Consider the following 12,427-nt stretch of genomic DNA (forward strand, 5'->3'; position numbering starts at 1 on the left):
CTTATACATGTTTTCATTAGCTTTTTTTAATTAAGCCCTGTTTCTCAGTATACATATCTTCAATATATTTTTTAAGTAGAAACTTTGTTGTATGTATATTATAAACACATTTTGTATTAGACATATTGTAATCACAAGTTGGTAAAAATGATTAATCAACTACCCTTAAACATTTCATTACAAAATGACGTTTGTAAAAATGCGTAAAGTTGTTTTTAAACAGCACTTCAACATGTACACGAGATCAAATGCGCATGTCTTCATACCATATTGTTCGCCTCAATTTCTTTGTTGCCAATAAAACATTACCATAACTATTCATAGAAAACACAGTGAAGCATTCAAGTTGGCATATGAATGAACTAAAACCTTGTTTCCAACTGAATTGAAACAGCCAACGTGTGAGTGCATCTGTTATTAGAAAGTGGGGCTTTCTTAATGTAACCACTAGCTTCGTTACAACAGTCCATTGATAGGATTGCCAATTTATGGTTTTATTAATTGTACATGTAGTAACGTCAGTCATTGGTTAAACAGTATTTGCTTTGCTGTTTTAGTTTTTGTATTTTCAAAACAATTAGTGAAAAAGTCTTTGATCTTATAGCGCTTCTCGATTTCCAGAAGTTTACATTGTCCCATATGTTTGGGACCTACATAATTGCATTTATATGCTAAATCTTCAATAGCACAATATTTAGACATTGCTTTCGATGAATGGAATATTTTGCTTAATATATTTGCCCAAACATTTACAAAAACAGCAATAAGAGGTTAGTGCTAGGACTGGTTAGCCTGATGTCAGAATTTTGTGACTGGATGGGACATGATGCTACATGTCTGCGGCATGATGCCACAGTGCTAGATATCACTATAAACTGTCACACTGCAGACATCATAGTGATATGACTGAAAAATTTGTAAAGCTATGTTAAAAATCCAAATCACACACAAAAACAGACTAAGAGTGGTGCTTCCCAGACATTTATCAATGCTGGCAACTATTTCTCCCATACAGGTTCACTTACTGTTTCAAACTGATTTTATGAAGAAAATAACGCACACACAGCAGTTAAAATCTTCAGGTGACTGAGTTTATTCTTACAACACAAATTGCTATTTATATAAATTTGTGATTTTTATCATCAAATTTTCACTTGCAGAAATCGGCTAGTGATAGTTGCTATAACCAGTTGCTACAGCACATCTCCACTATAGCTTACTCAGGATAGGGTTAATGTAAGTCAGTTGTCAAAACACATGCCTTAGAATGAGCAAAGAATTTGTCAGCGCAGCTGAAATCAGCACCAGCTATTTGATGGCTTGATGTCTACATTTCCCCTTGAAATAACTGGCTAAGGTGAGGGAGCATCTCAAAAGCTATGGTCACTCAATGTATATCTTGAAATAAACAGGGCGAAGTTGTTTTCGCTTTTTGAACAGAAAAGAAAGGTGACGTTTTCATTTTATAGGCAACATAGTCGCCCACTTTGGCTGGTAGTGTGACTCCAGATGGGTTTCACATACATGCCAACCATTATGCTTTTTTCCTCTTAACTATGCCTTACATGTAAATGTATTTGGATTACACGTTTTTGGTATATCCCCCTCCCAAAAAAATAATTTGTTTTCTCATTTTTATTAGCATCCCATTAATCCCACAGACTATATTCTAGAAAAGACTGCTTCTATGTAACTACGACATAAGACTATGCTTGTCCGTAGACTTACATGCACTTTCCTAACAGTATTATGTTCTATTTATAGCAGCTGCCCTATTTCCAAGAAGTAGGCTGGTTTTACTTTCAAACATTTGACCTCGGTTTCTATTTATAGCAGCTGTATGGCTTAGTTAGGAGAGAACAGACTGGTTTTCTAACTTGTAATTTTTGGTTACAGATTCTTTGTTCAAATTCATATCTGGTGCAGAACCAGTCTAGGTATTTGGTGCTAAAAGTCAAGTCAGATTTATTCTAGTTGATGCATGTGTTAGAGCAAAAATGCTTTTCAAATAATTTCACAGATGGATTAGAAAAGATGAAAAACCGATTCAGAGGTGAATACATGAATTACATATTACAGCATTCTATTCTAGGGCAGCTTCACACCCATTGCAGGCTGTGTGGAAAGGATTTTAATATTGGTCATGGTGGTAGAACCAAAAAACCTTGAATTAGCTCCTTTTACTAACTCCAGTACTAGCGTAACTTTTTTTTACAGCAGAACTAAATTGTGGACACAAATTTTATTAATGCAGAGGTGTTATATACAGAGTTCTTAAAAGAACACGGACTACCCCTAGCAGTAGAAGACTACATTGGTCCTTTGTTCAAATGGATGTTTCCTGATTCCAAAGTTGCAGAAAATATGCATGTGCAAGAACAAAATCATCCATTATTGTTAGTTGTTTAGAAGAAGATACTTCACTTAAAATTGCAGAAGCCATGAAAATTGGGCCGTTTAGTATTGCAACAGACAGAAGTACATGTAGTGATTATGATGACAAAACGTTGTACCCAGTCTGTGTAAGAGACTTTGACAATGAAAAGTGCAAAGTCAGAGTGCTCTTCTTTCATTACCAGAATTAACAGTAGATTTCACTGGAAAAAAACAATTTTTTATTTGCTTGATAATGCTTTGAATAAATATAAGTTGGCAGAACTGTATGGGGTTTTCAGCTGATGCTGCATCAGCGATGACTGGAGTTCATAAAGGAGTTGCATTCTATATTTTGAAAAATGTCTTCTTCATTGTTCGTATCAGATTTTCTGTGTTATATGATGCACCATGCTGCAGGAAAGGCTGCTGATAAATTAGAAGGAGAACTCCTGAAGTATCAAGTTGACACTCTACCTGGCAATGTACTTCATGGGGACAGAGTTGATTTTTTCATCTTATTTGCCAGCTAAAAGACCGAATAACTGGAAAATATAAATTTCTTCTTCTTTGTCAGGTTATGAAAGGAATATTTGTTCTTTACCATTCTAATGCTGGCTGTGAGAGATTGTTCAGCATTGTTAAGAAAAGTAAAACTGAATTTAGATCCAGGCTCTGTAATAACCTAGCACTTAGTGCTCTACTGGTGTGCAAAACATTTATAGTCTCAGTTGGTACAAAGTGTTTTAAAATGCAATATGAGAGACTGTTGCTTTTTAAAGCTCAAAGAGTTATATACGAAAACTTGAAGCATTAATTGATGTTAAAAGTCCAGAACGATACATAAATCATTTTGTACATATGCTCATTGAAATTTTATCATGTTATATATGGATTACTCTTTTTTCTGCTCGGATTACTCTTTTTGTCCACTTGGATTATGTTTTTTCCTCGCCAGGGTTGGCATGTATGGTATCATTGTTCTAAAAGACTCATATTCTAAATGAAAATGGTGCAGATCAGATTGCTGCAATGGTCCCTTCAGTGGCCATTTTGAAAATTATGCTATCACTATTCCTGAAAAAAAGGCTCTGCGTATTGAGATTCCTTTCATTAAGGACTTCTTATGATGTCTAGATGTTCCTAAGTGAAACTGGTGCCAATGTGATATTTAGCAATGCACCCTTGGCAGCCATCTTGAAAGTTGTTGTTGTGACTTCAAAGCAGAAATTAATATCCACTTGGAGTTTCCACCAAAACTTCTTGTTATGTTGTGTTGGTGCGAGATAAAAATAGTGCCAAGCTGACATCAACAGCAGCTAATTTGAAAATCTTGTTAATAATGAAGATTATCTGAGTTGTTTTAAACACGCAGCAGTTAACAAGTAAAAATATTCTTGAATTCAGAAAATTCTAATTAGCCACAGGAGCACCAGTCTCTTCAAGGGACTCCTGTTTATTATTGCAATAATAATCATCAGAGCTGAAGATGAGTAACATATTTGAACATTTTATAAATAAAATATAAATCAGCTATAAAGGCAACAAAAAAATTATTTAATGTGGTCAGTGTGTGTAAAAACATTTTTAACTGTAAGCAAAGTCCATATGATGGTATATATTAAATCAATTTAATCAATTGGTAAAAGTTTTAGATGTTCAAGCACATTTGAAGTAATAGTAATCAGGTACTTTGAGATTGTTACTTAGATAGAGCTGTATAATAAAGCCGATGCAGAATTACATGTAGTTAATCTACAGTTGTTATTTTATACATAAATAAGGCATGATTAATGTTCTGATGATTAAGACAGTTTTGTAGCTTCAGTCTTGTATTTTGTGCAGTTCTCCTTTACATATAATTTAAGTTCTAAACACAGTTATAAATTAGGGGTAAATTGCCAAATTTATTACAAAGTACTGACATCTTAAACACCACCCAGATCGAATAAAAAGGAAGGCAAGTTAGAAAAACAAGATAAAATAAAAAGAAAGATTCTGTGAAAATTTTTAATTGTGGATATCTTGCATGTTGCATACAGTTAATGTGCATGAGGTAGCAAAGTTGGTGCACCTTATCATGTGTACCAGCCTGCGCCATCTCAAAATTAAAATGGACTTCACTTTGCAGTAGTTCTTTACATCGATACTTTTCCAAAATTGTGAAAGTTTGCACAGGTGGAGAAAGGAATGGTCCAAACTGGGTAAGATTTGAGCTTAAATTTAATTATGACATATCAGTGGTATATTATTTTTAATAGGTCTGTCCCATACTGTATTAATTTTAATAATAATAATTATGTGACACTTATGTTTTCATTTCAGCCAAGACAAAACCAATGATTCAACAGGATCTGATGATCATGTACAGCTGACACATCACACTGAAGGTATTTTGTAGCTCTCAAGTTTTTAGGAAATATTCATTTATAGGACTTTTTCCAGTGTATTGTAAGGTGATATCTCAATCTTTTGAGGTGAAAACTTGATCTTGGTCAAATACTGACTATATTTTGGACAAAATTAATGGATTTATAGATCGTTTAGGTGTAGTCTAAATTTATATTTCAAAATTCTGGCATGCATTAAATGAGTGGTCATTATTGGGAGGAAACAAACAGTAGCTGTTACGTTATTGAAAGTTCACCAGTTGGGAACAATTTGTCTGTGTAGATAATTATACTTTCATTCAAGGATTGAATTATTGCATTTTATGTTGTGTTTATTGAATTGTAACATTTTATCTTGCGTTTAAAGAATTAAAAAAAAATATATTTTAATTCGCCAACAGAGGACATCTTGATTTGGTCATATACAATAAGACATCTGGAGAAGCTGATTAGCATGACTGCACACAAACCACAAAAATGTAAACCTTTTCGTGAATCATTGTATTTATATGTAGATGTCCACTGTAGCAACTTTACATATTTTGAAGTGTTTTGGACATTTAGGGCAAAGCCTTGTTAGCATTTTTAAGCAGATATCACAGTGTGACCCTGTTATAACATGGTAGTTGGGAGCCATAGAACCCAACTGTGTTATAAGCAACCCGGTCAGTTAGCTGAAGAAAATGATGCATGTTCCCCAAACAAATAGTATGGGGGGTAGGTAATAAATGCGGGCAGTAAAATATGTGCTTCATCAGCACAGTTACCATCTTAAATAGATGCATATTAAATGAGAAATACACCTGTAGTGAAAACAGCATATATAATAGTTTACTTTATTTATAAAACCACGAATTGGTACAAATACATGAATACTGCTTATATATACATGTCTAATGTATAGCCTGTGAATCTCATCATATATATTAAATCCTCAATACAAAAATATGCATTTAAAATATTCAATAATTTTGTCACAGGTTATACTGGTCTGAATTCAGTGGAAAAACATAGCACAGTCATGTAATGAATGACGAAGCACATTTGCTTTTCAGTACGTACCAAGTTGGTAAAAGTTAGCTTGAGTTTTAAGTCGCCGTTGGTAGTGTTCGTAAGTATAAACTTTTTCTCTGCAAAAGGGAAACTTTCACAGCACTGTTAATGTGTTCCAATCACGTCGGAAAATGCAAAGATCCATCAGATTCCATTACTTTTATTTAAGTTTGGTACTGACTTCCTTTGAAGAAAAGTTCTTTGTTTTTATTGAAGATTGTAGTCAGCTTTCTTTGATGAAAGGTGCATGCGTTATTGAAGTCACCGCTAATGGACAGCTTTGGAGAACCAAACAAATGCCCATTTCTTATTGTGGCAGCAATATCAAATACTTGTATTGCATGATTGAGACTGATTTTTTTTCCATTTGCTGAGTAGGTTTTCATAACAATTGGTGCTTCGAAGGTAATCTGTTTCCTTTGAAATTTCAGCAAACTATTTTATCTGGGTACATTTTTCAAAAGGAATTGGCCGTTGTTTGGTCTATTCCAGTTACTGTTCCTCCCTGCCTATTGAATAAACCAATAAGTAAAATGGGTTCTTTTTTTGTTGTTGTTTTGATTTACATTTGTGGTAGCAGCGTGATGCTGCCTTGCCTTCCACGCATGCGTCATAAGTTTAACAAAGGATCAACGTCCGATAGAGACGCAGGTGTTCTGGTCTGATGACAGGGATTATTAAAGAAAATGTGAGTGTTCTGAAGGATTTAATTCTGGGTGAAAGGAAGAGGAATTTACTTACCATCCACATACAAATATCAGTCTATGTAAATATATTAATTACTAGCGAGCGGCCGAAAATCTGACAAAAGATAGATTATGAGACGATGCCTCGTCCAGTTGATCTCCGTTACCAGAAATGTCAACAACAAAAAAGCAGATATATCACAACATACATGACTCATGCTAGATGTCAAGATAAGCGGATTATGATATAACACTGCAGTTTAGATGGTTTGTCAGTATGGACAAAGAATTTGTTTATGTAACATTTGATAAATTTCAGTGCATTTTATATCCAGTTTGCAGCTTTCTTTCATGGGGCATCTGAATTTCTCCACTCCAAACCAATGGTTGTATATAAAAGTTTAAACAGCCAATAAAGTCGCCAGTACAAAAAATTGTCAGATGGTATATTGTCGCCAGTAAGGAAAAAAATCCAATTTGCTACATTGGCGAAGCCCTACATGATCCCAGAATAAACTTTTTACACATTATTTTTCGTACTTTTAAGATGAAAAAACTACTTTTTCGTGTACAAGAAAAATACATATAAATTTCAGGAGCCACGCCACAATCGTCTTGTATTATTCATATGCGTTCTTATCCCCAAAATGATAATACATTTTTACTGGGTTTTTTCCGACTTTTAAGAAAGAATTTTTTTTGTGTATGAGAAAATACATATATATGAAATTTCGGGAGCCACACTACAACTATGTTATATCCGAATTCGTGTTATAATGAAGCGTGCTATAGCGGGGTCACACTCTATCTTGTGATCATGTTAAATCGCACAAATGAAAAACTTTTTGCTAAAAAGAATTTGTTATGTTGAAGTTTAGGTATAATATCACGATGGTTTCAGTATTTGGCAATTAACAGAAATATGAAGCAATGGTCTTACCTTGGATTCCTAAAGTTCTTTTTGGTCAGTATAGTTTCAATCAGGTTAGAAGGGTGCTTATTTTTTAAATGAATCACCATCTGAACATTTTGAATACACTATTTTCTTTCTGCATAGTAACTCAGGTTCTCCACTGTATACTATTCCCTGACTTTGTAGATGATCGGTAGTCCAGATATGCTCCCAGGGCATGCAATCACATGATTCATGCAAAATTTGGATGAATCCATGCACTTGGAAAGCGGTGATGCATGAAAACTCTACAAATTAGTTTCAGGATGCACATATGAAAATGTAATCTCCGCAGTACAGAATTGTATTCAGCTGTTCACCCTTAAAGTGCTTGTCACAACAAAAGCTAAGCCAGTAGAAATATAGGAGCACTTGTTATGATGTGTATGTTTTGCAGCTGCTGAAACGTATGGTTTATTTGGCTTAACATGAATGGTTGTTAAACTAAATTTGAATGGCACATTGGGTCCTGTAACAAGCATTCTTTTGTAGTTTGAACCCTGCGACAAGGAAGTTTTACATACGTGCATTTATAATACGGGCTTGCTAGAAGACTCAAAATGGTTGATTGCCAGCGTTGTTCATGTTTACATGATGTTTTCCTTGATCAAATACTGGCTGTTCATAGCAGTTAAGGCAATTTAGTTTCTAAAGTTAGGAAGTATATCATATTATTGGAACTTGAAAAGTGTTAATGGAGAAACCAATGACTGATTTTGAACCTGAAAATGGTGTTACATACGAGTCTGATGTACATGCTGGATGGACAAAAACAGCATGATTGTTAACCTCTCATTTGAGCAAAAATATTTCAAAATCAAATGTAGAAAAGGCAGACAAGCAATCCAAATTAAAATATAGACAATTTAGAAGTAGGGTGCACTTTTCATTTCTTTTCTGTGCACAATTTATCCCTTTGGGATAACGTACTACAAAATTATATAGCCCTAGCCTAAAGGTTACGATAAATTTAATAAATAAGAATTTGAAAATGAATTTAAAAAGTAAAGATATTTATATGATCAAAACACCACTGTTTTAACAAGTAGACTATGGAATCAATTGATTAGAAATCCTAATACAGCATAATGGAAACATAGACCTGGCATAATAGCCACTAGAGTGCTGATTCAGAAAAGTTCAACTTTGGCAAAGCTTATGTTAGTGAAAAATCTTATATTAGAGCAGAAGTATCCAAAAGACAGTACCTGTGAGCTCTGGAAAAATGTACACAACAACCATAATGAATGGCTTTCATATTTGTTCCAGCTGGTTAAGATAGCTATGTATATGCCCCTTCAGACAGCTGACTGCTCAGTACAGAGCAATATTCGTACACACATAAGGAACAGATTAAGCTCACTGCTCCGGTGGCCTAGTGGTTAGAGCATCTGCCTTGGATGTGGGTGGCCATGGGTTCAAACCCCAGCCAAGTAATACCAAAGACTTTAAAAAATGGTACTAACAACTGCCTCGCTAGGTGCTCAGCATTAAGAGGTTAGTGTTAGGACTGGCCAGCCTGGTTTCAGGATAATGTGACTGGGTGGGACATGATGCTACATGTCCGTGGCATGATAGCCCAGTGTTAGACATCACTATAAACTACCACACTGCAGGCATGATAGCAATATGACTGAAAGATGCTCAGCATTAAGAGGTTAGTGGTTGGATTGGTCTACCTGGTGTCAGGATAATGTAACTGGGTGGGACATCATACCACATGTCTGAGGCATGATGCTCTAGTGCTAGACATCAGTATAAACTGCCACATTGCAGACATAGCTATCTGACTGAAAAATTGTGAAAGCTACATAACAAATCCAAATTATACACAGACACACTTTGGGTAAGCAGTCTCTTGTTCTTGAGGAAAAAAGTCAACAACACTGTCACTTATTTAAAAAGATTTGTTTGCATTTAAAAATAAGCTTATAATTTCGACCATATACCTTTACCAAATACTGAGGTATGGAAGAGGCCTGTTGATTTGGGGATCATTGTTACTCGAAGAAAAATTGGTTTTTCAGAATTACATCTCTTCTAGCACAAGTTTGGTCTGAAAATACAAAAAAATTGTAAATATAGTTCTTGTATCTCAGATCATTGATTGGAGTCAATGATGACCCTTCTTGCAGTGGTCATACCAATTGTGTTACAACTGTAATGTTTTGATAATTTACCCTCAGTGTATATGGGGAGATGTGGCAATGGACAGACAGAAATAGATGGAGGATATCATACTATTCCTTAATAAAGCATGGTAATACAAATGAAACAGGTGAACTGTTCCAGAATAATAAATTTGTGAAGATTTTACAATATGGAAATATTCCCATATATGGTATCCTCTGACAATGCTGGTTTCTTTTTTTGCAGATGGAGTTGAGGATCATACACATACAATTACCAGTGTAACCTCTGCACAAGGGACCCTCAGCCTTGATCCCAATATCCAGTACCAGTTCCGTGCAGACACTGGGCAAGGTAGTATGATAAAGATATGAATTGTTTATTGGGGACAAAACATCTGTACTAAGCAGACTTTCAAAAAAAATTCCTTTCAGTCCAAATGCTGCTTTATATGTAGCTGCCACTTTTTTAAATTAAAAATCTGGTTCCAAAAAACAGGAAGAGCATGTTGTGCTTAGGAAATTTTAGTCAAGTACCATAGCAAAGGACACATAATGCCATATAAACCAAGCTGCAAATGGCAAGTCTTATGTACTAACTACTTGGTCACTGTAGCTTTCATATGAATAATTGTGGAGGTGCCTTTCACTTGATTAGTCTCAAGTCTTTTTCTTCAAACAGGTGAGACAATCACCTGTTGCATGTGTTAATTTTTAAAACAGTGCTCCAGCTGTAATTGTCTACTGCCTATTCATGAGAATTGTAATGTAAATCCAATCACAATGTGCCTTAACCACAATTGATCATATATTATATCAACCACCAGAAAATGAACTTGTCCAATTCTGAGTGCTGCTAATCACTTCCTGCATCCAATGCCCAGTTTATTGCTGTCACACCCAAAAGCCCACTTCATGAAACCAGATTTACAGCAGACTAACCCACATAGTGCTGCTAAGTTCTTCCTGTGGTAGACATCTGGTCTATACAGGCATTGTCATAGATCACTCTATCCTGTGGAAGACATACAGTTTATATAGGTACCCTCATGGATCGATCTTACCTTCATAGTACCTTGTGACACAATGTGGCCGAGTGGTCTAAAGCGCTCACCGTTCCGGATCACTGCCATCTCACCTCTGTCTGCGTGGGTTCGAGTCCAAGGCTCGGCTAGCGTGGGTACGTGGGAAAGCCTGCCAGTAGCTTCTCGTGGGTCGGTGGTTCTTCCCTGGGTTTTCCAGGGTTCTTCCTCCACCAGTTATACTGGCCGCCATGTATAGCCTATCTTGTGCTGAAAAATGGCATTAAACCCTAGAACAACAACAACCTTGTGACACTTCTAGCGTATGATGTCCATCTTGGGACCTCAGTTTTTGCTCGCCCTGAAGCCTCTGCCACCAAGAGACTCTGCTTCATGGCACCTTAGAAGTAACTGGATCTGACTCATAAGTGCTGCAGTCATAATGGGCCACTATCATAGACATTCTTCTCCAACTACTTTGCAGGTAGCACAGGAGACATGATCTTCACTACTGTAATTCATAAACGATAAAACTAGAACTCGGGGTTCCCTCATCATTATTAGATCTCCCTTTCATTAGTGAAACTCCACCTTCCAGGCTTGTATTGAAGTTTTCCATCCAATCCCACTGGAGTTCTGTCCTCATTGCTCCACATCACCTACCAGTGTACTGTTTTTACATCAGGTGATCATTGTCTTTGGAAGAAACTACCTTCGATTGCTTCTTCAATCTGACAATATACTGATACTTTGGGACTGCTTACATTATCAGTTATCAGTCCCAAGCATCTGTGGACCTTTTATCTCACAAATCCCTTCTGTGTTTTCCATTTAGATACCCATGAGTTGATTATTAACATCATGGGATCAATGTTGCATCTAATATCTATGATAATCTTCAATAGGTGGAATACAGCTTGCATTCCCCTACCCTGAATCTCACCAGAAATACGTGGGAGGATGTTTATAGAATGATTCACTTCATAACATAGGGGCACAGCATACTATGACCATGGCCGTAATAACAGTTATGAAATTAAAAGAGGTAGAATGAGGTGTAATGCTCTCTACCTCAACCTTCAAGACCATCATGGCCAAGCTATACTTGTAAATTTCATCATCTGGTTTCCCCTGTGATTAGGTTGATGGAATTTGCAACAAGCCACCATCCCTCAGTCTCAGCTGCAGTAGAGGGATTTGCAAGGCAGCCAGCAAAAGGTTGCAGGGATGCCCCTAGAGCGTATCCAATGGGAAGTAGTCCTACTGATTTACAACCATCGTAAAGCCACAGTTCTCATGAACTAAGTGGAAGAGTTGAAGGGAGGTCTCAAATGACATACATATATGCCCCACTCCCATTATTGCAGATCTCGGTAGGGAGAAGGCTCCAATCTTTTGTTGCTAATAGGGAAGATTTACTATGATGACTTTGGGATTCCACAGTAGTTTCCTGGGGGTTTGGTATCATTTTCAGTGCATCTACTAAGCATTTGGCCAGATACAGTGCAGCACTTAATCACTTGGTCATCAACCTAAGCACATTCAATCAACTTGGTTATGCTGTTGGGTTTGTGATGGGTTCTAATGCCATCCACATATGGAGACTATGCAATTAGTGTGGACCTGCAAGAGGCATGATTTCATGTTCCTATTCAAACTTCTTCTAAAAGTTCTGTGATTGGCCTTATCGATGTGCATTCTGTATATTGTAATGGTCAAATGTATACAATTCTCCAACACCTTAGATTCTGAACATGATACAGGAATCAAAATAATCTGAGTGTTTCCTCATCCTGATTACTCTATGCAAATGGGAAATATT

At 36.1% G+C, this 12,427-nt stretch overlaps 1 protein-coding gene across 2 annotated transcripts in view; it reads left to right on the top strand.

Moving 5' to 3' along the window:
- The window catches only part of LOC149794552 (upstream stimulatory factor 2-like), a 48,724-nt gene that overhangs the window by 3,775 nt on the left and 32,522 nt on the right, over positions 1–12,427 (top strand). For both annotated transcript variants that reach the window (XM_089968822.1, XM_089968823.1), the window contains exons 2-3: positions 4,699–4,763; positions 9,831–9,938. In XM_089968822.1, the coding sequence (XP_089824948.1) occupies positions 4,699–4,763; positions 9,831–9,938 (173 nt within the window). The remainder of the gene's footprint in view (positions 1–4,698; positions 4,764–9,830; positions 9,939–12,427) is intronic.

This window comes from Sinohyriopsis cumingii, chromosome 8, assembly GCF_028554795.1.
Source record: "Sinohyriopsis cumingii isolate HCF-2022 chromosome 8, ASM2855479v2, whole genome shotgun sequence".
NCBI classification, from domain to species: domain Eukaryota; kingdom Metazoa; phylum Mollusca; class Bivalvia; order Unionida; family Unionidae; genus Sinohyriopsis; species Sinohyriopsis cumingii.